At 43.1% G+C, this 24225-nt stretch overlaps 2 protein-coding genes across 2 annotated transcripts in view; both read right to left on the minus strand.

The window, feature by feature from the left end:
* AFF1 (ALF transcription elongation factor 1) overlaps positions 1-1594 on the minus strand; it is a 67290-nt gene extending 65696 nt beyond the window's left edge. Inside the window, exon 1 of the mRNA XM_066547994.1 lies at positions 1480-1594. Coding sequence (XP_066404091.1) covers positions 1480-1496 — 17 coding nt within the window. The 5' untranslated portion in view covers positions 1497-1594. The remainder of the gene's footprint in view (positions 1-1479) is intronic.
* A 13381-nt stretch (positions 1595-14975) lies between these two features.
* The window catches only part of PTPN13 (protein tyrosine phosphatase non-receptor type 13), a 112655-nt gene continuing 103405 nt past the window's right edge, over positions 14976-24225 (minus strand). Inside the window, exons 40-48 of the mRNA XM_066547996.1 lie at positions 23827-23909; positions 22580-22635; positions 21347-21450; positions 20089-20237; positions 19418-19508; positions 18413-18750; positions 17673-17888; positions 16854-16916; positions 14976-15813 (exon numbers count right to left, since the gene is read on the minus strand). Of these exons, the coding sequence (XP_066404093.1) occupies positions 15733-15813; positions 16854-16916; positions 17673-17888; positions 18413-18750; positions 19418-19508; positions 20089-20237; positions 21347-21450; positions 22580-22635; positions 23827-23909 (1181 nt within the window). The 3' untranslated portion in view covers positions 14976-15732. The remainder of the gene's footprint in view (positions 15814-16853; positions 16917-17672; positions 17889-18412; positions 18751-19417; positions 19509-20088; positions 20238-21346; positions 21451-22579; positions 22636-23826; positions 23910-24225) is intronic.

Genomic DNA, 24225 nt, shown 5'->3' on the forward strand with positions numbered 1-24225 from the left:
GCCACTCAGTCTGTAACACTTGGTTCTCTGCACCATTCACCTGACAGGTCAGGGATGTGGCTCCCTGGCCCCCGCACCACTCTGCCCTCCCTTGGCCAGCTGGCTGAAGCTGGGGGCTACTGCTGGGACCCGGCTCCCTCGTGGCCTCCTGCCACCCAGCAGAATGGCTGTGCGACCTCTGAGACATCAGGCACGTCCCTGGCCTTGGAGCCAAGCCAAGCTCCAGGGCCAGCCAGCATCCCTAGGATTTATGCTGCATCCAGCATGCGGTCCTATTACAGCAACGCTGATAATGCAGGCCAGTAAATCACGCAAAGGGATGATACAAAGGAAAAAAAAAAGATGCTAGAAACTCAATCTTCACCTTTTTGTTAAGTACTCTATATGCAAAATAGTCCCAGTATTGGGAGAGTAGGCCATGGAAGCTGGAGAAGAGCTCAGCTGTTAACCAAGCAATCAATCTTCCCCTGCTTCTTCCACAAACCGCAGGGCTCTGTCCTTCTCCAGTTTGTAATTTAAAGCCAACTCTTGGCTTCAGACCTGCAGAAAGGCACCACTGTGAAAATGCACCGTGAGTGCCAAACTTATGTGTAGGATACACCTCCATTTTAATGTTTTTTTTCCCTGACTGCAGGAAAGGGGAGCAGAGTGCCTGTTTGGTGTGGGACTAAAGAGCAAAACTGAATTTCTCTCTTTGGCATTTCTGAAATGCCCATTAAGGCATCGTAAAGGCTAAAAGGCATTTAACAGGTACCTTAAATAGCACTGCTCCATCAAGTACTACTGCTTAAGAAAAGCTGCCTCCCCCATGCTGAGTGTGAAATTTACTTTAGGCAGGACACTCCCCAACTCCCCCGAGAGCAGGCAAAATGCTGCTTCTTTAAAACCACAGCTGAAAAGTATTTACCCAAGATCGGCGTTTTCGCTTGAATTTTGCTCCCTGACAGCAACTAAGTAACTCATTCCCGTACTCTTCTCTGTTGTAACCATACCTAGAAAATGTAACTTAACATTTTCTATGCTCGCAGCTACCCAGCAGATACAACCTGCTTCCCCCGGCCCATTCCCCATTCCAGCAGAACCATTCCCCACCTTCTGAGCCAGTGCTGGAGGCAGTGACACAGACCCGCTCACGCCGGGCTGGTTACGGGCGAGCAGAAACAAATAAACGCGAGAACAGAATCAAAGAGCTTTTAAGCAGACAAGTCCACCGGGGAGAAGGAAATCGGTTTCAAGGAGCTTTTAACTTGTTGGACAGGGAGAGATTTGACGGGGAGCAATTAAGACACTGTTTTTCCTGCTGGAAGAAAGTTTACGCTGGGAAGAGGGAGCGGGCACGGCGGTGAACAAAACGCAAGGACAAAACCCACCGGGGGCTCGGGGTAAAGCCCCACAGCCAGCTGAGCCTGAGCCAGGGCATCACAAACCCAGCTCCAAGCCAGATGCACCGGGCGCCACCAAAGTTATTTAGTGCCGTACCTCGACTGGGCAGCCATCGCGGGGTTATCCTGCCAAACGTCCTCTATCCATGAGCTCCGTCCGCAGCTGTCCAGGCGCTACGCCGCTGCCGAAGCCCGCCGTCCCATGTGCCGGCCGCCTCCCCGCCGGTGCCCGGTGCCGCCGCGCCGCGGCTCCCCCCGCCCGGGCGGCCGGCGCAGGGCTGGGGCTCGCTCATTTTGATCGACATCCGGGCGCCCGGCCCTCCCCCGGCCGCCGCCAGGGAGGGGGGCCCGCCCGGCCTCGGGGGACGGCCCCGCTCCGGCCCGCAGCCGGCGGGGCCTGGTGCCGCCGTCCGCCCGGGCCGCGGCCCCGCTCGGTGTCGCCGCGGTGCCCGGGGCAGCGGGACCGGCGGCTGAGCGGGCCCCGCGCCCGCCCCGCGCCCGCCTCCCCCTGCCCGGCCGAGCGCTCGTGGTACGGCCCGGCCTGGCCCGGGCGGGCGGCGGGAGGGCTGGGCCCGGACCGGACCCCTCCTGAGGCGAGCGGGCCGAAAGGGCACGGGCCGGGCGGGACGGGCCGCGGCTGCCCCGGCAGCCGGCCCCTGCCCTCCGCCACGGCCCCGCGGGTGCTCCGGCGGCGTCTGCTTCACTTATCTGCTGGTTTATGTGGGATTTATTATTTTATTATCATTATCATCATCATTACTTGGGGGGGGGGGGGGGGGGTTTAGAAAGACAGAATAAAACGGCACGAATTTTTCAAAATTTCTGGAGTTTCCAAATTTTCGAAGCGAACACAGAGCTCAGCTGCAGGCACGCATCCCAGGTGTCCCCACAGATTCGGCAAAGGAAGTCCTGAGCGCGCTGCTGGAGCCAGAGCTGGAATTGCAGGCTGAGAACCTTTGGGGAAGGGTTTGTTGTGGCAGATGAAGCTGGTTATGCAACTTCTGCCGGGCTCCGGTCCTGGCCGCGGTTTGCAGACGCGCTCGGAAAGCAGCAATACCTGTCCTTTGCCCTGGGTGTTTCTTGGCACAATTATAGAAACAAACTGCTCCTGCAACTGCTCTTAACTAGGAATTAACCAAGCACTCAGCAGGCAAAAAACATTCATCCAAGGTCCCCTCAACTTTTCTCCACGACTGTGTGTGTCTAAGATTTCTACGGACGCTGCAACAGCATTATGTTCCTCCTACTTTTATGGTTTAAAGCACCGTATGTGTCAAAGTACTTGGCAGATACCAGGAGGAGGGTTTGTACTTGATTGTTTTCCTATTCCAGATAACCTTTATGAGAATCTCGAGTCTGAGCTATCTCCTCGGAGATTAAGTAAAATTCATATCAGCTCTTTCAGGCAGAACAAAATAGAACAGAAAAAAAAATATTCTCTAGATTTTCCCCAACAGCTGAGCTTTCTCCAGGAAGAAAAATTTGTTTGCTTTCACCCAAAGTTTCTAGCAGTTTTCTACCTGCCCCCTTCAAAAGCACTTGTACATCTGACATAATCAGTGTTTCTCCAAGGAAAGCTTTCTGTCAGAATATGTCCTGTCACCTGTTGGCTCCTCCCTCGTGCTTGTTTCCAAAATCAGCTTTTCTCACCTGGTTCTAGTCACTGATCAGGGATGTAAGTGTCCTCTTTTTTTACATTGTCTTTGTAGGATGTATTGCAAATGAAGCAAAACTTAAGTAAAATGCAAACAAAACAAATCAATAAAATAAGCTCTTTGTACTCCTCAGCTCATCATAAGCTCAGAAATGCACCACTGAGCTCTCTGTCTTAAAAACCTAACAGGAAAGGCTTCCTACAGGTGATCATCATTCCAAATGCTATTTAAGCTGTATAATATTTGAAGATCCATTCATATCTACCTGTGCATTGGATGAGAATAGAGTTCTCCAGAGATGAAGCTTGTGATTTAAAGACTTCACAGAAATGCAAATCCAACCAAAAAAAAAAAGGTGTGCAGGCAGCCTGGATGCCATTTTTACTTAATTCCAAACTCCTGAAAAGGCCAGACTGGCAACCTCAGACATCGGTGGTAAAGCACAGGCTGTGGGTACATTATGTTTCTTTTAAGTCCCCTCTCACCTGCTTATAGACCTACCTGTATCTGGACATGTTGAACAGAAGGACATTTCAACAGAAAAGAAAAGAGAAAAAAAAGATCCAGAATTTTCAAGCATGAAGCAACATTATTTCCAGATAAGGTGCAGGTACTGATGCATTGCCACAAAATTTACCCACAGCATCTACAGCAGAGCCTGTAGAAGGAAGATGGGATCTCTCTGTTCACCACTAACCGTGCTGGCCATACCCAGGTGTTGGTTCAGGAAGGGGAATGTAGCATCCCTTAACTCCAGAAAAAAATAGAGCATGGCATTATCGTAATAAAGGTACGATAATTCATTAAGTTTGTGGGACAAATGCCAGAAGCTTGTGGCATTGTGAAACAATTAATCAAGCATGGAGTACCAATGAAGAAGGAGCACATACCAAGCAATAGTAAAATCATTAGAATAAAGACATGGTCAGTAAGCTTTCCTGAAACACATTTGCTGTAGAGTAAAACATGTTATTTGTTTATACACAGAAATAGGTCAAATCCATGCCCTTACCATGCTGCTCAAAACACTTCATTGCACTGCACTGCACTGCATCAGGTTTTTAAACAGACACACCCCTTTACCTTCACTCTCCAGGAGTCCCTGCTGTCCTTTAATTACCATGTGTTCTCCCAGCCCTGTTGACAAGGAATCCATCTTACCACTGCAGTTTATTGCCCCTGATGAGCCCCTCACATTTAGAGGTGAAAAGGGTCCAGTGGATATTGTGTTTCCCGGCCTGAGGGAGCCGTGGGTGGCCTTTCATTTGCAAAGGGCACTTCTGCAGCGGGTCGGGAGGCAAGGACTGTGCTCCATAAAGGCTCTGCTGGCCCAGCCCGGTGGAACAATCCCTGACCCCTGAGCCCCTCTGGCTGTCAGCGCCCTTCTGCCTTGCATCCCCCTGCTGCCTCTACAGAGAGCCAGAGGCTACACACCTGCGGAGTTGCTTGTGTTCTGCCAATCCCAAACCCTACACAAGCCTGCCAAGGGCTTGATTCTCTTGTGCCTTTCCCCGCGGGTAGGCTAGGAGCCAGTCATACTGCAGATGTGTGTGTTGGTGCTGTAAAGCAAGGGCTACAACCATAAAACACAGGGTTTCAAGAGTTCCACATATTTGGAGGAGTTCGTTAATCTCATCCTCAAATTCCTGCCTCCAAAGCTGAGTTGGAAAGTGAGCAAAACTCAGAAACCCATCCAGGCAAGCACACACAAAAACCAGTTCAACAAGGTAAATGAAGCTGTGAGAAATGATGAGTCTGAAGAAGGCTGAGGCAGCAAAACTCTCTGTTAACCCTGATTCAGCAAAGCACTTCCCTCTAGACTTGTTTTATTGCACCTCCTTAACCTTAGCACTTTCCAGAAGCAAAGCTGACTGCCAGGAGCACATCCTTGCTGGGCAAATCCTGGAAAGCACTTGCATTTCACTGGGTCTTACCCACCCTGTGTAGCTGCAGTGAGGTTAGAGGAGCTGCAGGGCAAAGAAAGAAACAGCTGAGTACAACACTGAAAAAAGGGGTAGGGAAGAATACAACCAAAAGGATATGTTGACTTTAAGAAAGAAAACTAACTTGGGTACAGTCTGTTATGCAGGTAATTGCTCTACAGATGTTAGGAATCAAACTTTTCTGAGAAGAGAGGAAAACAAGCCTTCATCTTTCAATATCTAAATTGAAGAAAACAGATTTTAAAAAGAAACCACCTTCTTGCAGGCACCAGACTGTACTAGAGGCTACGCCCTACTAGCTTTTGGCAGCCAACAGGAGCAATTTCCATCATCTTACTTGGCATTACTCACTTATCACTCAGAATGCCTTAAAATGTTCCATAACGCACATGAACTTTCACAAGTTAAGGTTCATTCCTTGCAGATGTATTGCCAAAAAAAAAAATAGATGTAATTTGGAGAGTGATAGCAGGTGGTATAAGTGTAGAGCACACTGGCAGCTGTTAAGATCTAAATGAGAAACAAATGGAAACTGCATAACAATTATCCTTGGGAGGGTTGGGCAGGGACAGAATAATAAATTTTGCAAGTTATATGTGTGTAAAACCCTCATTGTCCGAACTTCCAAAGAATTGTTCCTGCAAGCACTGTACCCTAAGCTTTACATCTGCATGAGGGTCCCACTGAGACCCAGTGTCCAGCACTGATAATTTCTCAACAGATTCAAGTTACAAAAGGCATCAGTTGTTTGGTAAAGGACAGCATGCTAGATTTAAACCTCCTTCCACTCAGTGGTTATGCTTCTTGCATTGAGGGGGGGATTATTTTGTTTAAACAGTCTCAACATTTGTCACAGCACCTGGGAAGCCAAGATTTCAACAAATTAATTCCTAGTTATTGCCACTGTTCTGCATGTCTGTAAATTCCATTATGAAGGCTCAATTTGGGTCAGCTTCTCTAGAAGAGAAGAAGCAGATATTCAACATCTCTTTTACAAAAGAGCAGCATTGTACACAATAGATGCTACCCAAGCCTTGCTTCAACAGCTAAAAAGGTCAATGCAAAATGCTTTCTTGGAGTCAACAGTGGGGAAAAAAAGGGAAAGTTAAGCAAGCAAACATGAAAAACCTTCAGTTTCCAAAGCAGCAAGTCATTCCAGTAATTGCTACAGTGAACAAAAACTGGTATCCAATGTTTATTTCCTCCCTCGATGTGTGCCTGTGGGTGCACACTCTGCATTTAGGTTTGAGTGTGTTACATCTGAAATCTCCATTTTAAATTCACTCTCCAAAACAATTTTGTACTGCAAAATTAAAACACAGAATACTCACCCCCAACACTCCCTCAGAGTTGTGTGAATCTCTAGATTCTCCCTAGCATTCTAAATCATCATTTAGCTATGATTATGTTCAGTGAAATACTACACAACAGGAAGGTTAGATGGAACTTAAAGAACAGATTGCTTACCTGAGGCAGCAAATCATTTGAATTTTTGATGTGTACTATGTTGACAGCTTTTTCCACACAAGATTCCCAATACTGATAGGCTGAGGCACAATCTTTGCATCAAACACACAGCTCAAGAAGCTGAGTTCAGGAAAAGCTTGTGAATGCTGGGAATTCTTCTGTAAACACTCCTTTCAGTTTCAGAGAGACCTCTTAGAGCCACACACACTCATCAGTAGATCGTGATGAATGTTTGCAGAATTTTGCCTTAACTGTTAAGAAACAACAAACCAGATTTAGCAATCGCCTGTCTAGAACTGCGAGGCAGTGGAAGCTGCCATGTGATGTTGGCTCTCATGGCAGGTTTTTCAAAGGACCAGCAGCTGCCAAAGCCAGCATCTCTGCTGAGCTCTTCAGAATTCCTCACAGGGAACTCAGCTGCAACTGGATGAGGGACACTGGCTCAAGATCTTCAGGGACTTGCTAGGCAGAGAGCCAGGAATGTCCAACTGGCAGTCACCAACAGTGCTCCTAAACATACAAGCCAAACATGTGCATCATATGTAGCTAAGAAAGGGAGAACCAAAAGATCCATTTTTCCCTTCTCCCATTTCCATTCCCATTTCCCTTCTGCTGCATTTCAGGTCAGCTCCTACAGAGAACTTCAGACCTGGCGAAGAGCATGACAAATGAGGCTACTGCTACTGGCTCCAGGACGTTTTGCTCAACTTTAAGAATAAATGAGCTGTGAGGGCCCTTTCTTTAGACAACCAAAGAGGCCTCCAATGAATGTCAACATTCATGAAAAGAGAGAAGAGAAAAAACAAACATTAAAAGGACAGCTATAAAGGCAGCACTGGGTAAAAATTCAAAGCAATGTTCAGGAAGCAAAGAGGAAAGAGAAGGGGAAGGATCTTGTAGCAATTAAGCTCCTCATGTCACTGTAGGGTGAGTTCCACCTTGTAGGGTCCTCAGACACAGCTAAGTTTCAGTCACTACACAATTGGCACCATTTTGGCTCATCACAGTAAATTAAAAAAAAAATCCCCTTGCTTTGTCCATGCAAAGGGGGTGAACTCACTCCTACAAGGATGTTCACTCACAATGGCCACCACCTATTTCTCACCATCCTGTCTGGCCCAAACTTGTCTTTGGTTCACAGTAGAGCAGAACTGATGACATTAACATCATTGTCATGAGATCTGGCCTGGCCCATGGGTGTGCTGTGCAGCCATGTTCTACAATGACATTGGAAGAAGCGAATCCTGCCTGTAAACATTTTAAAGAAGCCTTGATTAATTAAATGCAAGACCACCTCAGCAAAAGCAAAGTCTCAAACAAGAAGAAATAGGACAGAAAATGTTTACATTTACATTCATTTTGTGACATTCATTTACAGCATGCCACGCTCCTGATTGAGTAAAATGACTTCTGGCAGGGTGGACTGTCCAGGCTACAGGAGCTTTATGTGAAGCCTTGTGAACCCACCCACTTAGAGCAACTGATATGAAACAGGACCCCAGGTGCTTTGATGATTAGATGAAGCAGCTGAGCTCTAGGTCATGGCTTTAACACCAGGTGAGGGACCATCAGACAACCATTCTGCAAGTCACAGAAGGAGGGGGTTTCCTCGGCTGAAGCACAGACCTCACACTGTAACAACATGGGCAGATGGAGATGCACGCACATGTGACTGAACAGGGTGTGGGGAAAGCCTGCTCTGCTGTCAACTCATTTTAACACAGCTAGAAAGCATGTGAGCAGCCAGCAGTGAAATCTAGATTTCACTAGACAATCTACAAGTTTGGCAAATGCTTTTGACAGAGTCAGGTTTTCAACCACATTGATGCCCCACAGATTTGTGGTTGTGTGGGCATTACTAACCTGACGTATTTCCCCAAGTTACAAATGCTTTTGCCACCAAGTTATGTTTCAGTTCCTGGAAGAGCTACTGAAGAAATCCTCCTGAGGCTACCATAAGAAAAATTAAGCAGGTGATTGGGAAAAGCCAGGATGGATTCACCAAGGGCAAATCGTGCTTGACAGAGCTGATCACCTTCTGTGGCAAAGGAACTGCTCAGTCCAAGTGGGGCAGGCAGTGGACATTGTTTACCTGGATTTCTGCAGGGATTTCCAAATGGTTTCCCACAGCCTCCTCCTGAACAGACAGACACATTATGGTCTAGAGGGGTGGTCCTTGCAGTGGGTGGGGAAAGGGCTGGCAGGAAGCACCCAGGAGGTGCCAGTAAACAGCTCCTTTTCCGGCTGGTGACCCATCACACGTGGGGTCCAGCAGGGATAAATATTGGGCCCAAAACTGTTTGATATCCTCACAAGTGATCAGTGTGATGGGACCAAGTGCACCCTGGGGAGGTTTGCCAAATGGGGAAACAGGCACTTGGGATGTAGGACTCACCCTGCAGGAAGACCTGGACAGGCTGGAAGAGTGGGTACTATGGGTAACTTGGGCTAACATGAACCCTATGAAGTTCAACAAGGACAAGTGTAAGGTCACAGAACCTGCTTGAAGAGACAAAGGTAAGAGCTAGACAGAGGATGTTTTTAAATATACATTTCACTTTGACTAGACCCTTCGTAATGGCTTCGTTAGAATTATGATTGCTCGGCACAATTCCCTTTTGGATTCCACTCCTGGATGAGCTGATTCATACACAGTGAGTGAGGCAACCTTATGTTCCAGAGGAAGGGGAACATTTTGAAATGCCCTTTGTGGAAGTCACCTCTTTCCATTCACCTCTTTCAGCTATGCTGAGCTCCTGTGGACTCTAAGGTGAATTTTTACAAAAATTAACTGGAATGTAACATAATCTACCTCTCCACATACATAATATGAAAAATTTCTCATGTCAGGTGCTGATTTGTGTTCTTACCTAGGGTCAAGAACACTGGCAAACCTCAAAAAATTAAGTGAATGAGACAACTGGACAACATGACACAGACTGCACAATAAATTGTGCAAGGGAAGCCAGGAGGTCTTGAATGATAAGGTACCTATGTGTTTCCCTTGGTTGCACTTGTTTTCTGCCCAGTTTCACAACCTTGGAGTGCAAAATAAGGTTTTTTATGTCCAGGAGCCTCTGATACTATGCCCAAATTCAGAAAACAAGTTCTGAAAATTCCATTATCCCTATGTGCCATAAACCATCAAGTCACTGGTCACCCAAGAGACACGTAAATAACGTCTCTCTAACAAGAGAGTAATAAAAAGAGAAAGAAAAAAGATAAAGTGATTTGGGGGTGAAGAAGGTAAATGTTCTTGAGGTAAATAAGGCAACCCTCCCTAGTACACCCATGTGGCTGGACACACAAATCCCACTTAGGCAAATATTTCTGTTGAATCCTGTGCTGAGAAAATGCTGATTTCTAAAGCAACCATCAACATGCCAGGGCTACACATCACTAGACAAGGAGTTTATATCAAAAGTCCCAGGACCAAAAGGCCCAAGGCAAGTAGCCTGAGCTGCTGGGAGCACAAAGCAGTCATGGTAAGGACTTATCACAGCAGACAGAATTGCTGAATGCTTACAGCAATACAGGGATTTGAAACAAACAAAACAAAATTTAAGCTCTGCTGGGAAAAAATGCAGCTGTGCATAAAAAAGCAGGTTACAAAAAGAGGATGAATACAGAATAATTATCATATGAATGGACAACCTTGCAGGGCTCACATAACTCCTGCCTAAATCTAACCTTGCTTGCTAGTGCTTTATGATTCCCTGAGAAAAGCAAAGCAGGTAGCTGTGCTTCAGGGAATTATTTCCAGTATGGGACTGGGTAGCATAAGCAGATTGTGCTGATGGGAAGACTGGCAGTGCTCTAGGAACACCACCATTGAGGAAACACCTCCTGATAACCTGTTATCTGTAGCATCAGCATGATTATCTTTTCATAGAAGAACTGGGAACACAGCCTTTGTGTCATTATACCAAAACTCAGCTTTAGGAGGAGCCAGGCAGTGTCACCTCTGCTTCAGAGCATTCAGCATCTGTTGAAGATATTGAGGGGATAAATAGAATTGACCTTACTTTATAATTTAATTTAGTGTAAATTAACATTTTTTTCCTGGATGCATCAAGATGTCCCAGACCAGTTATTTTAATTACCAGGTCAGAGGTCACTGTTCTTTGAGACATTACTATTCCTTGTTAGAAGAACTAACTTTAAAAAAGCCTTGTCACATTCTAGGACTGTACTGAACACTGCAGAATCTCAGGACAAATTTGAACACAGGAAACCCACAATTGTGGGACACTGCCTTATGGGATGTCTTCATTCTCTATCCAGCAGTAGGCTACATGCAGGAGATACAAGAAAATGCAAGGAAAGTTCTGCTGCACTACCCAGCACCTTACCACTCAAGGCCAGGGTATTTTTAAACCCACAAATGTTTGACAAGTGAAAATTTATTTCCTTGACAAGTGCTAAAGGAGCTGTGGAGAAAGCGACCCCATTCTACAGTGCATGGCCAAGAACTCTCTTGTTTTATTTTCTAACCCTGTCCAGCTTCCAAAAGGCTTCTGCAGATTTGCTTAGCACATCAAATTTGGCTTACCCACCTCAAGGAGACAGAGTTACACACCAAATGCTCAGCACACTCCAATTTCAGTGGGCTTGGTCTGAAAGCTCAGCAAAAACCAAAAATCAAGTTCCAAAATCAAGTTCCTTTACTGAAGCTTTGAGTTCCATCTCTGACAAGGCTTCAAGGAAAGGGAGTTTTAATGGGATATCCCCGTGTATCTGTTTTTGGGGCAGTGCAGGAATATCCAATCTGGCTTTAAAGAGAGCTGAGAAGGTAAAACAGACCACACAAAGCTCCTTGTTACTGAATACCAGGCTACATCTGTGACCAAGTAAACTTGTTTAGAGATAATAATTTGTTTGGGAATCTGGCTATTGTACAGTCAGAGCCATACCAGAGAAAATTTTGACTATGGAGGTCATCACAGTACAAGGAAGATGAAATTCATTTCCTAGAATCCACTTGAGGAAATTAGCAATTAAATCTACTCCCAGTCCAGTGATTTATCCTTCAAGTCACGTTCTCATAGCCAGCAAGATCTTTCCAGCACTTCAATAAAACAAAACCAACCACCCTTTTCCTAACATCTCATTAAGAAGCAAAGCTCCCTGCAGAGCCCACTGGGCTGGCCAACACAAAACACTAGGAATTAAGCCCAAGAAGTGACGTTCAAACTGAGGTCTGAATGTCAGCCCCAGGATGTGGTGTTCTGCCTTTTTTTTGTTGTTTACCCAAAGCAGCAGTGGAAATTCAGTCATCATGTCCACAGCAATACAAGATTTTCTTTCCATGATGGATCTTATTAATTTTATCAGAGCTGACATGAACTGGATGGACCAAGATGCGTATTTGCAAGAGATCTATATAGCCCAAAACTTCAGACACAAATGGTCGTTTTCATCCTCACTTGCTCGTGGGAGAGGCTGGTGTGAAACATCCCACTCCACAAATTCTCCAATGCCCAGAGGATGTGATAGATTCACCACTGTCATATATAACACCTTGAATCAGTCAACACTCCACGGCACAGGTCACTTGAAATTGAATAGGAACTCCAGGAGGAATTTTCCAAAAGACAGAATCCAGAAGTTCAGTTTACCTCCAATTCCAACCCAGTGGCCGTGCTCCAGTTTGCAGCAATCGCTACTCAGAACCACGTGCCATGGGAGCTTGTTATCTCATCATGTATGTGTAAGTCTGCTCTTCATTGTCTTTTCAGTATATCCAATAAAACATTAACTTGTATCAACCACTTTTTGTCAGCATTTTCTTTCCCAGTGTTGAGCTGGCCTTTTCTTCTCTGCTGGCTCGTTCATTCATTTATTTGCCACTTTGCCCAGCCAGGAGAATGTCATTCTCTGAATGAATATTTGGTGAATGAAAGCTCTTAATATTCAGAGCCCTTGCTACATGGCCTTCTTGAAGCTGCTTAAATGCTGAGTAACATTTCCCTGAGTTTACTGCTGAGATCAACTGCACTGAGAAGGCAGCACAGGACAGATTCTCCCCTTCAGCTGTGCCAATATCCACAACCCACTTGGTGTTTGCCCCAGGTCATTGCCCCAATGACTTGTCTATCAGTGGATGTCACAAATTCAAACTTCCCCCCAGATGATGGTTCTTTTTTCTCCATGCAGGTAGTTTTAGAAGGACTTCAGTTGTAAGGAAAGAAGCTGCTGAGAAGCATTCAAGTAACAACAGTAATGAACTCTCAAAACAGTTTCCAAGGAGCAACTGGAATCCCTCCTTTGTTGCCCTTCTCTTGAAGGCAAAGACCAGTGAGGAAAAGTAAGATATGATAAACTACTAATGGCACAGGGCTGCTTGTGTGGCAAAGCATTCGTGCTTCTGTCAGCTAATTCTGGCTGGAAAAACAAAAGGATCCTTTCTCTCTTGGGTTAACACACAGGGTCAGTTCTTTAATTAGAACTATAATGGATTAAATGTCAGTTTTTTCCCTAGTCTGGTACACTTCCTGCTAAAAATCAGATACCTATATAGAGGAAAATCCCTTTCAGCTGGAGCATGTCTTGGATGCTTACTCAGCAAGGCATCCCAGTTCTAAATAAAAAAAAAAAAAGCCTCTCAATTTTTTGCCCCTGCAAATAATATAGTCAGCATAGAAAGAAAGCACACAGCAATTTTCCTTTCAAGGAACTAGGCTGCTTAATAATTTTACTTCTCATTTCTTCAAAGAAGGCATAAGGATTTTAAGTCATCTAATCATTTGAAGAATAAGATAAACATATTTCCAACCAGATTTTCCACAGAAATCAAGTTTAGGCCATCCCACAGCATAAGAACATCCATTTTTTTATAATGAGTTTTGAGCTGTGGGGTCTGTTTTGACCAAAGCGACCACACCAGGTGTCACAGAGAAGTTCCACCTGCTTACCAGAAAACAAACAACCTTCCAGTGTCCTCAGCAAGTGTCAGACTAGAGAGCATTCAATCTTTATTCAATATTCTATTCCTCAGCATTGAGACAAAAATCCAAGGAAATTCAGAGTACTTCTCAAAAGAGGAAAATGCCACCTTTCACCATACATGCATGATTTCTCAGCAACATCTGAATACTTTGTGTGTGCATGTGTTTCTCTTTTTTTGTGCAGATCTCTGCTTTTTTTGTTTGTGTGTGTGTGTGTGTTTGTCCTTTTTTTGAGGAAGGGGAGGTTAGGTCAGGTTAGTTTTCCTCTGCTTTTTTGTGTGTCCACCAGTCAAAGGAAATTGGGTCTAACACACCATACCACAGATCATCATCATATCAGTGAGGACAAGCAGCAAAATCTGGAGTTGTTTACTGATCTGTGTTTCCCATAAGCTGTAATCTGAAGCAAGCTGTTTGTGCTCTACCTGCAGCACACTATACAAAACCTGTTCGTGTTTCTACATTGCTTGGCATGTACCTGAAAACATTTAAAAGAAGAATTTAACTGCCTTAACTGTGCTATCTGGTTACCATAACACTTTCTTTTGTTTCTAAAACCCAGACATGCCCAAACTCTGAACTCACTATTCATGTTCAAGCAGCTGCAGTGTATTAACTAGCTGTGTTTACTTACTTTGCCTGTATACAACTGATGTCTTGAAAATCTTCTGTCTTCAATTTACAGCTCCTTCACATAGGTATACTGCCAACATGGCTAATCAATTTACCTCTGCTTCTATCTACACAGAATTGATTTTCCTTCCTCAAACTATGGTGCTCTGTAAGATGCACAATTTTGCTGGTATGCTGGAGGGAATAAAATACAGAGTATTACTGAAAAGTGAAAAAGGCTCTTTCCTTTTTTAAGTCATGCTCTTGCAAGGCAACGGTCACCTCAGTTTTGGGACACTGGAACACTGTGGGCAACTATTTTGAAGAGTCAAAACCTTGAATAATAACCAGCCTCTGAATTTACTTCCACCACTTCAATGCAGAATGCTGTTAAATTAGCACTCTTACACCTTTCCTGACAGCACAAAAGCTTCAGTTCTGTCAAGGATTATTGGGACAGGAATATTGCCCTGGCCCTCAAATGACCACTCCAGGCTGATGGCATTTATTCACCATCCAAGGTACCCACAGAGCTTAAAATGAAAATTTTCTCTCAGAACAGTTTTGACTGTTTACAGTATCAGTAAACCACAGAACTACTTAGAATCCAATATCTTGCCTCCAACCTCAAGCCTGGTGGCAGTAAGCAGAGCAGGTTACACTGTTGTCAGAATGCTGCTGTAGCAGGGCAAACACACCCTCTAAAAAAGTGATGCGGTCTCAATGCCCAGGTGTGCTGAAAAACAAGGAGGGAGGGAAAAGAAACTCTTCACCATAGTGTGGAAACTCTCCAGAAAGGAGCCCACAGTTCTGCCAGATTTTTCAAACAGATACTGGAGAACAGAAGGACACTGAAAACTTAAAATGTGCGCAGCCTTTATGTCGTACAGGCAGCAACCACAAGGAATGATGGCATGGAAGGCCAAGAAAAATCAGTCACAGGGACACAAAAATACCCAGACCCACTGATCAGTGTACATTAGGTATGTTTTTATTTACAGAGATGCCTAATCAATTATAAGGTTAGACATCAAATAATTCAGCTTTTTTTTTGTGTAAAAGTATATAAATATATACATAAAATTCTATGAAGTAAACATTATTAACTGTGATACAGTTAACATTCACTACTATCCTTATGCTAACAGGCATCTCTTAAAGCTTAAATGCCGATTTCAAGATACCCTCTATAAAATACCTCTAATTGTACTAGAAGGGCAAAAATTCTGTGCCATGAACAACTTTTCAAAAGAGACTAGTAAAAGGTCTTTGTAATAAAGTTTACAAGATAAGAATACTGCTTCATCCCTCCCACTTCCCCACCCTGAAAGAAACAAATACCCCAAAACAGTTGCAGAACTGCAGGAAGTAGTATAGGATTACTTTTTTCTTCTTCTTTACTTTTCTTTTTAAATTAAAATATTTTTATTTCTGTATTTCATGACATATTAAGGAATCTGCAAAAAATGCAGCTTTATTAAATATTGTTATACAAAAATCTCACATGTGCATCCATGGGGCTGAAGATTATAGTGGTATTGTATGAGCTATCTCTTTTCCTTAAAACTATATATCTTATTTGGAATGATGGAGAGACTTCATAGAAAAGGCATTGGACAGCAACTGAAGAAAGGGATTAGAAAACTATTGGCAAGACAAATAAAATGCTCCAAAGCCTTTTAATCTCCTTGCTTCCTTATTTTAAATGCACTTCTGCTTCAGTATTTTATTTGTCTCTCTGTTTTTCTTCATCCTGGAGTTTGTTCAGGACATAAAGGACAACTTGATAGCAGAAAATGTACTGATCCTGTAAGGAAAAGAAAAAATGTGAAAAATGCCTGCACACCTAAGTGCTCCCACTTGCACTTCACAGCTGCACAGCACTTTAAATACTAATTACGCTATTAAATAAAACCACCATCACCAAATCCCAAAGATAACAAAAGATCCCAAACAACAATAACAAAAAACCACACCAAAACAAAACAAAAAAACAAACAAAAAAAGCCCCCCAAACAAACAAAAAGCAAACAAAAAGGCCACAGTGGAAAAATACGCAACTTCAACTTAAAGCAAATACAGACACTCTTCTGCCACTAAAGATATATTTCATATGGGACATTTATCTTTCTTTCACACCAAAACCACCTAAAGGAGACTAGGCACTTTATGTAAGCAGAAATGAAGACTGCAAGAGAATTTCAAGGACTTGCATCAATGCCAACTATACAGAACTCAGAGGACAGTGGAACTTCTTTCCTTAATCTGAGTGACAGAGGTGTGGGGGCTGGTAGATGTTTTGGGGTGTGAGGTGGGGATGGGGTGGATAGTTTGCTTGTTTGATTTCAGGTTTGTTTTTTTTTTTTAACTATGACTTCACAATTCTTACCCATTCAAAGAAAAAGTGCAGATTTTAACAAGACCTTGTGATGACCATCTCTAAAGTTAATTAGCTCTAGATCCAGATTATTCCTAAAAGATTGAACTTCTGGATGAATATATTACCAAAATAGATGTCAAGACATATCATTGATTCCCAGCAGCTACAGTTAGGCCTTCTCTTCAGTTTATAATGCAACTTGAAACCAAAAAAGCTTAGCTAACCTCCTCTATAAATACAGGCTTTTGAAGATGAAAACTCACATTTTTTTAAGCACAGATCAAATCAGTACAGCATGTTAAAAACAGCTTGTGTTTATAAATGTTAAATACATCCTGCTACTCATCTGATTCAATTCTTGTGTTACAAATGTCACATTACAGTGCACAAAGACAACTGTTGTGTGCATCTTGAAGCTCTCTGGCACTCCAGGTGGTTCAGTGAGTGCCAGGGGAATACAGACCCACCTCTGTCTGAACCATTCCGTGTCTCTGCAGACGCATGGTGCGCACCAGGTCCGAGATGTCGAACTGCCAAAACAAACAGCAAAGTAAACGCTCAAAAAAGACAGACATGCAGAACAAAGGAACAGCCCCAGCATCAAACCAGGGAACAGAATTAGGTACATCAGTAATGAAACACATAATTCACTACAGCCTATGTTTATCTAGTAGATAACCAGCATGTGCTGTCTCTGGGCAATCTGGATGTGGCCCTACACCAGACAGGCCCCCCTTTTCCAGTGTTCTTTCTGGACACAGGCTCTCTTGCTTACTCTCAGCTAAGTATGCAGAAAGAGAGTTTCAGACATTCAGAGGGAGCTTAGAAACTCCACTGAGCTAAGCATGACACAGCTCATCTTCCTTGGAAATTCACCACAGTTTTGCTACCCCAGGCCGCTGAAGGACATAAACATAAGGAAGCTAGCACCCTCCTGTGGATCACCCTAGAAAGCAATCAATCCCTGGTTGTGCTGGAAAAGTCAATTCACACACCCCTTCCACCAATTGCCCAAGCCACCATGGCAACACCATTTTTCCCATGCCATGTGCCAGAAGGCCACTATGGTAGAAGATGATCTTGCAACATACTTCAAGTGGTGCCTGGCTGCTGAGGTTCCCTGAGCTAACCCACTGGATATTAGAGCTCTCCCCACCTGGGATCACCAGCAAAGAAACATAGTACTGCCAACAGCACGGCACACTGTTTGAGAGATTGCATGGATTCAGTGGAACACACTTCCTGCAGGTCGGGAGCACCCCTGGGCCGTCCCCTGGGATACTCACATCGAGGTCTCTGCTGATGAGCCCCAGGACCACATCTATGCAGATGAGGGTGCCCGACCTGCCGATGCCCGCGCTGCAGTGGGTGACGATGGGTCCTGCCTTGTGCACGTGCCTCATGTAAGAGATGAAGGTGAGCAGATCGTCCGGCTGCGAGGGCGTGTCGTGGTCAGGCCAGGCCACGAAGTTCAGGTGGGAAATGTGCCGCACTTCACCCGTCTGAGGGGCAAAAACAACACCATCGTTTGCACGTGGCAAGAATGAAAAGAAAGAAATGGAGTTCCCAAAGAAAAGTCTCAGAACAGAGGGATTTCCTCAGTGAAGGTGCTTTGTAATTCCATACAGCAAGAGCTAAACTGGAAATAACTAGTAAGTAATTTAAAAGTGTAAGGTTCACTGTGCAGACTGAGCTGATCACACAGAGGAGTCAACCAGCCAGGCTGAATTATTAGTGAATTAATATCCTCACATATGTTTCTGTAGCCAATGGGGACCAAAATTTAGAGTCTTATTAGTGTAATTAAATCACAGCCTGGCCCAAATGCTTTCTCCTGTAAAGGTCACAAAGCAGCACAAGCTGCCACAAGGAACAGCTGCCCAGTAATGATCTCTGGGCAAAGAGGAGAAGCCCTGGTTGCCTCTTGATGTAGACAATGCAAGTGAAAGCAGGAAAGGCAGAAGTATAAGGATAATATGGCAACACTCAGAAAAAACTCCAAGCATGCAGAATTAGATTCACTCACCTGAATCTCTTCGAGCTCCAGCACCCTGATGATGAAGCCCTTCAGCTGCTGAAGTCTCACAAGAGCGAGGCGCAGTCTGTCATTGATCATGGTGGTTTTATTGAGCACATCTGGCCAGTAACGCTGACACTTTATCTTTTCTCCCTCGACCTCCTGAGTCATCATGGCAATCACAGTACAGTTCTGCTCCCAAACCATTTGCCAGAAATCTGCCACAGTAGTAGGAAGAGGTCCTTGGCAGGCAATGTAAACGAACTCCTCGTTCCCCACGGGCATGCGAATGAAGCTGGCATTGATGTATCCACCTTCCACTCCGAGAGGGACTCTGGTGGTGTCATCTGTCACCCCCACACAACAGAGAGACCTCATGTTAGCTGTGCACATTATCTCACCCTCACACAGTACAGGTGCTGAGCCTTACACACCCATACAGCACTTATCTCCACTGATGCTTCCACAGCTTGCTTTAGAAGAAATAAATCACTTAAATACTTAAGACACTATTAAGTACTTTTAATAAAGAAAAAGATGTCTGCAGGAGAAATATAAATCAGCAGACAGGTGGGATAAGTGATTTGAACTGCAGCAATTCTGAAAAACAGAGGTTGAGTTTTTCTGACATAGAACTAACCTCTGTCAGTTCTTACTTCTCAACAGCTAACAAGCAGAATTTTATGGCAGGAAATTTACTGACAATAGTACACATATCTGTTTTTCCAATTCTGCATGGGTAAAACTGAAAAAACCTTATCTGGTTCCACATGTATACATCATTTAAGACATGAGATCTGCTAAAACAACTGAAAAATCTGTGAACATCCATCCCCACCTAACACAGCATTGTAGTATATTGTTCACTGATCTTAAACTGCTTCATAAATGCTTGCTTTATTTTCATCCTTACTAGGATTAGGAATCAAACCACCCCACCTCTGATCCAATCCATCTGACCATACAGGCGGTGACAGAATGTCAACTGTGAATTTCAAATGAGTTAGGACTTACAAGGAAGTATGTTTTTATATCTGTTCTTTCTCCTGTTCTCCTTTGCTTGTCCAATCAAACACTGATCCAGAGGTTTTAACTCCTGGAGGTTCTGAAAAGATGCAATTATGTGCATTAGGAAACACTGATTGGAAATAATAGCAAGATTGGTTATGTTATCAAGTTATTAACAAAGAGAATAATTAAAAATCAAATCCTAAGGTGGATAAGCAACATAATGCAATCACAGGAAGGAATCTTTTACACAGCCAAGAAAATGAAATGAACAAAAAAACCCTCGAAATCAAACCCTATACACTATCAGTAAATATTTTATCTCATTCTCTCAAAAAAGAGATCATGTAACATGGCTGACTTAAGACTTTGAAAAAACTGATTTCACATTCAGCAGCTGGACTTTACAGCCTTTGTCTATGCCTGTTTACATTATATTCACTTGGTAATTTACCAGAAACAAGAATGATGCAAAAAGCACTTATGAACTGAATTCAAATTGATCTCATCTCTCAGCAGCTTGTGGGAGAAGGGAAAGAAGTCTTTGGTGTCAAGTCTTTTCATCTCTTTTGAGCTTCCAATTAAAGAGCTGTGGAATTCAAGGCAGTGATGATCCAGCCATTCTATTTTTGTTTCATACTGGGAAAAAGGACTTTAGAGGACAAATAGTTACTCACTTCAATCTCTTTAGAAGGGACTCCCTGTTCCAGCAATCCACGCAACATCCTGATCACTGACTTCAATTTGGCTCCTGAATATTTGCCTCCAGGGAGCACATTCACAGTAGGGAGTGCAGAGATCTCTTCATTTGTCACTAGGGGGAAATCTAGCAGAAGATATAAATAAATAGCTAAAACCAGGGAAACATAAACTGAAGCTCACAGTTGGATTTGCATGTTGCTGTTCACCACTGCACTGCCTGTTTTCTCCTGAATGCCCCCATACACAGAGAGAACACAGCTCTCCTCTTAGTTTGGCAGGCAAATCAAATTAACTAGCAAAACCAGTAAGACACAAAATCAGCTCTGATGAATCCAGTAACTAGGGGGAGTATTTTCCTGAACTTCCAATAAATACATTGAAACAAACTTCAAGTGCATTTTAAACCTAAGTTCTTCACACAATAACCTACAAAAATGGATGGACATGCACAGGGATAATTCAGAACTCTCCACATTACAGCCTGTGACTTGTTTTTAGCACTAATACTCGACATGCATACGGCACATCTTACAGTTATCTCTTGGAAGGACATTCTTTTTCCAATACAGCTTGCCTCCCATCAGGCCTTCAGTGCTTCTCTGAAGCACAACAAAATTCATAAATCAAGTATCTCTCTGGTACTGCAATTAGAAGTGTCTTAAATATACTGACTTAGTCTGAAGTATCACATGGATTACCCTTTCTTCTTTAAATGAATGCAAAGAACTGCTGTATATGAACTTCAGGAACTAACATTTCTAATGCTAGCTTAAAAAAAGTGAAGACTAAATTCTGCCAAGCACATCAAACTGTACAGATGCCACTCTGCCACATTAAGCAGCACTGGAAGAATGACAGTCAAGACAAAAGTAGTGCCTGATCTGAGCATGGGGTAGCTGGTATGTGAAACACATGATGTATCAATCTAATCACAGTCAAACATATATTTATTCTTGCAGCTTTTGTGAGACAGATACTGAGGAAGGAAGTATCTCAGCTAGTCCCAGCTTTCTACAACTACAAACACAACATTGCCAATACTTGTTCCTATTAACTCTCACACACTTACCACACAAAAATGTAGAGATCCTTCCCAGTGCATTGCTGAGCTGTTAGAATCCTCCTTATACCTGCCATGACACCCTCAAAACATATCCAGGACATCTCAAAATTCACTTCTGTTTATATAAAGTGACCCTGAAGTTTCCCAGTGATTATGCAAAATGTCCTTGCCTTTATTCACACGCTCCTGGCTGACTGATTCAATCGGCAGCTCGTCGCTTCCCCACGTGATCTCCTCCTCATCTGCCTGGCTCAAGGAAGGCTGTGGAGGGGATCTATGAGAGGACAAGGTATGGAAGTAAGAAATGACACCTAGAACCAACACATTTGCAACCTAGTTAATAAAAAACCCAAAAAACAAACTCCACCAGAAAGTAATTCATAGCTACAATTATTTCTGGACTGGACCCCTACACCAGTAATCTCAAAAATTTAACTTTTTTGTCCCCCCCCGCCCCTTTTTTTTTTACATCTCCAAAGGGAATCTGAAAAATATAACAGAGGAAAAAGAGCCAGGAATATACAAATCTAGCAATAACTACCACTGCAATAATTTTTCAAAGGCTAAGCAATTAAATAGCATCCAATAGCAGATTTGTACCACTCACACAATTCACTACACTCGACCATCTATTATCAATTTCAACTTTTCTAGCTTTGTTGAAGATACTAATGAATGTATTAAGTACTTTAGGTAATAATGTCACCAAGTCTCAAACTCAAACCTCCCACAAGCTTAACAACATAAAACCATATACATTTTCATTGAAATTTCACTTGGACTAAAATTATTCCACCAAGAAAAACAACTTGGGAATATCTAAAGCTCAAAGCAGCTCAAAGGGACAACTAGCTAGTAACTTGGTCAGTCATATGCTTTGTGCTCCATGGAAAAAACAGTAAGCCATGTACAACAGTAAGCCCCAGGCATCCAAATGGGAGCTGATGGAGCAGGGGAATTCTGCATTTGAGTTGCAGTGGTCTAAAACCAGAATATGTAACACTAACAAACATTGTATAGATTTGAACTGAAGACAGCATTGACTGAATGTTTTCTTCACATCCAAGTACCCAGTTGTTAGCACAATGCAAATTATGTTATTTGGAGACATCTGAACACAGTTCAGTTACTTGCTACAACCACATATGAAAGGAACAGATAAAAGTAGGGTGTAGTAAACCACATAAAGCTGACTAGTATTCAGGAAAATTACAACTTTTAAAGTAAGGAACAGACCAAGAGAACAATTCAACAAGACATTGCACAGATATTTTATTTGGTTTGTTTTGGGGATGGTTTCTTGGTTTTTTTGTTGCTGTTTTTCTCTCATTCCAACATATTACACTTCAGACTTCCAGACTTCATAGGTTTGCTTTCGACCAACACTAGAAAAGAAATTTTACCTTTCTGGCACAGCTTTTACTTCACAATAGTCTTCACAACCATTTACATGTGTTGCCTAGAAGAAGATGCATTTCAAAACACATTAAAAGACATAGTTGCAACATTCACATGCTGCAAATTTTAAACAATTAACAATTACTGGGACTATTTCTGAAGGGTACTAAGTTCAAAGCAGCACATAATGGAGGACTTTCCTCTTTTAGACATCTCATTAAACCAAAATAACAGAGGACGAGAACACTGAGCACTTGGAAAGATACTCTACTGTAACAAGGCCAAAAAGCTATATTAAAATCACTCCTGACTCTCAGCAGCAGTAGAGTCACCTAAGTTTCCCCAGCTGGCTTTTTTTGTTTCTAATACTTAGAAACCCTTTATGAGCTAAGCTTGATAGTGAGAACTTCTGCCTCAGAGCTGTCAAGCCACAGTTCCTTTGCTGTGGATATGGAACACACCTCTAAATGACACACTCCTATTCACACCTTCCTCAGCAGACAATGAAGACTCTGCAGCACAGAGGAAGGCATTTCCATCCTTCTTTCAAGAACAACTCTAGAAAATAATTTCTACTTTTTAGGCCAACTTGCTTTTCCACTGCCATACTGGGACAATTTTACTCGTGGCCCTCCCTAGAGCACATTGACACACAGCCAGATTCCTAATTTGATTTTCAGCTCTACTAACTGGACAGAAAGCTGCAAGAGCCAGGATGTGCTGGAGAGACAAGAGTTCTGCTGATTTGAAACAAGAGACAAAACCCAGGCTTCCAGTGACTGATGTAAACCAGGACACACAATAACATAGAGTAAACCACATATAGAAGTTATTCAAGCTAATGAACTTATCCTAGCAAAAAGCAGCAGGAGTACAAATTTTAAATCCATATTTCCACATTTTGGACAGGAAGGTCTACATGGCACTCATTTTCACTGTGACCACTTCCCTTCTTTGAGCAGGAATCACTGAAATCTTTTAGATTAAAAAGCTGAAGTAGCATCACCAAAGTAGTTTTATTACCACTCTTTTTGAAAAAAAAGCTGAGGGACTTCATATGATAGTGTAAAATAACTTTATGCTTTGTTCTCTTACGTAGGTAATTTATGATAATCATATGCTATTTAAAAATAAATGTTTACACATCATTTAAAGCTACTACCATTTAAATGCTCTCATTTAAAGGACATCCACCAATTCTATGCCAATAAGGAAAAAACTGAAAGCACTTGCCAGCTTCTTGCCATCCTACCTCTGAAAAATCTTCAGGTAAAGATGACCCATCACAGTCTGTGTCCTCAGACTTATCTTCTGTCACCCTTCCATTCATCTCTGCTGAACAAGAAAATCAGGGGATACAGCATAAGCACACCAGAAAATGCCCAGGAGCCAGCCTCTCACAGATGTGGATCCTGTTCCACCTGCCTGGCACTGGACAGGGAATACAGGTGCCAGAATAACCAAGAAACACATTTTGAGGCCCTTTGCTACCAGAGTGCTGGAAAAGACTTCTTACTGCATAGGATAAACAGACTTTAGGTTTCTTTATTTTATAACTGGAACAGCTGCCATGTTATGTGAGGTTGTTTGCACAGAATATCTGTGTCACAGCATAACTGATGGACAGGCTGCAGATACTGAGCTATCACAT

This window comes from Molothrus aeneus, chromosome 4 (assembly GCF_037042795.1).
Source record: "Molothrus aeneus isolate 106 chromosome 4, BPBGC_Maene_1.0, whole genome shotgun sequence".
Lineage (NCBI taxonomy): Eukaryota > Metazoa > Chordata > Aves > Passeriformes > Icteridae > Molothrus > Molothrus aeneus.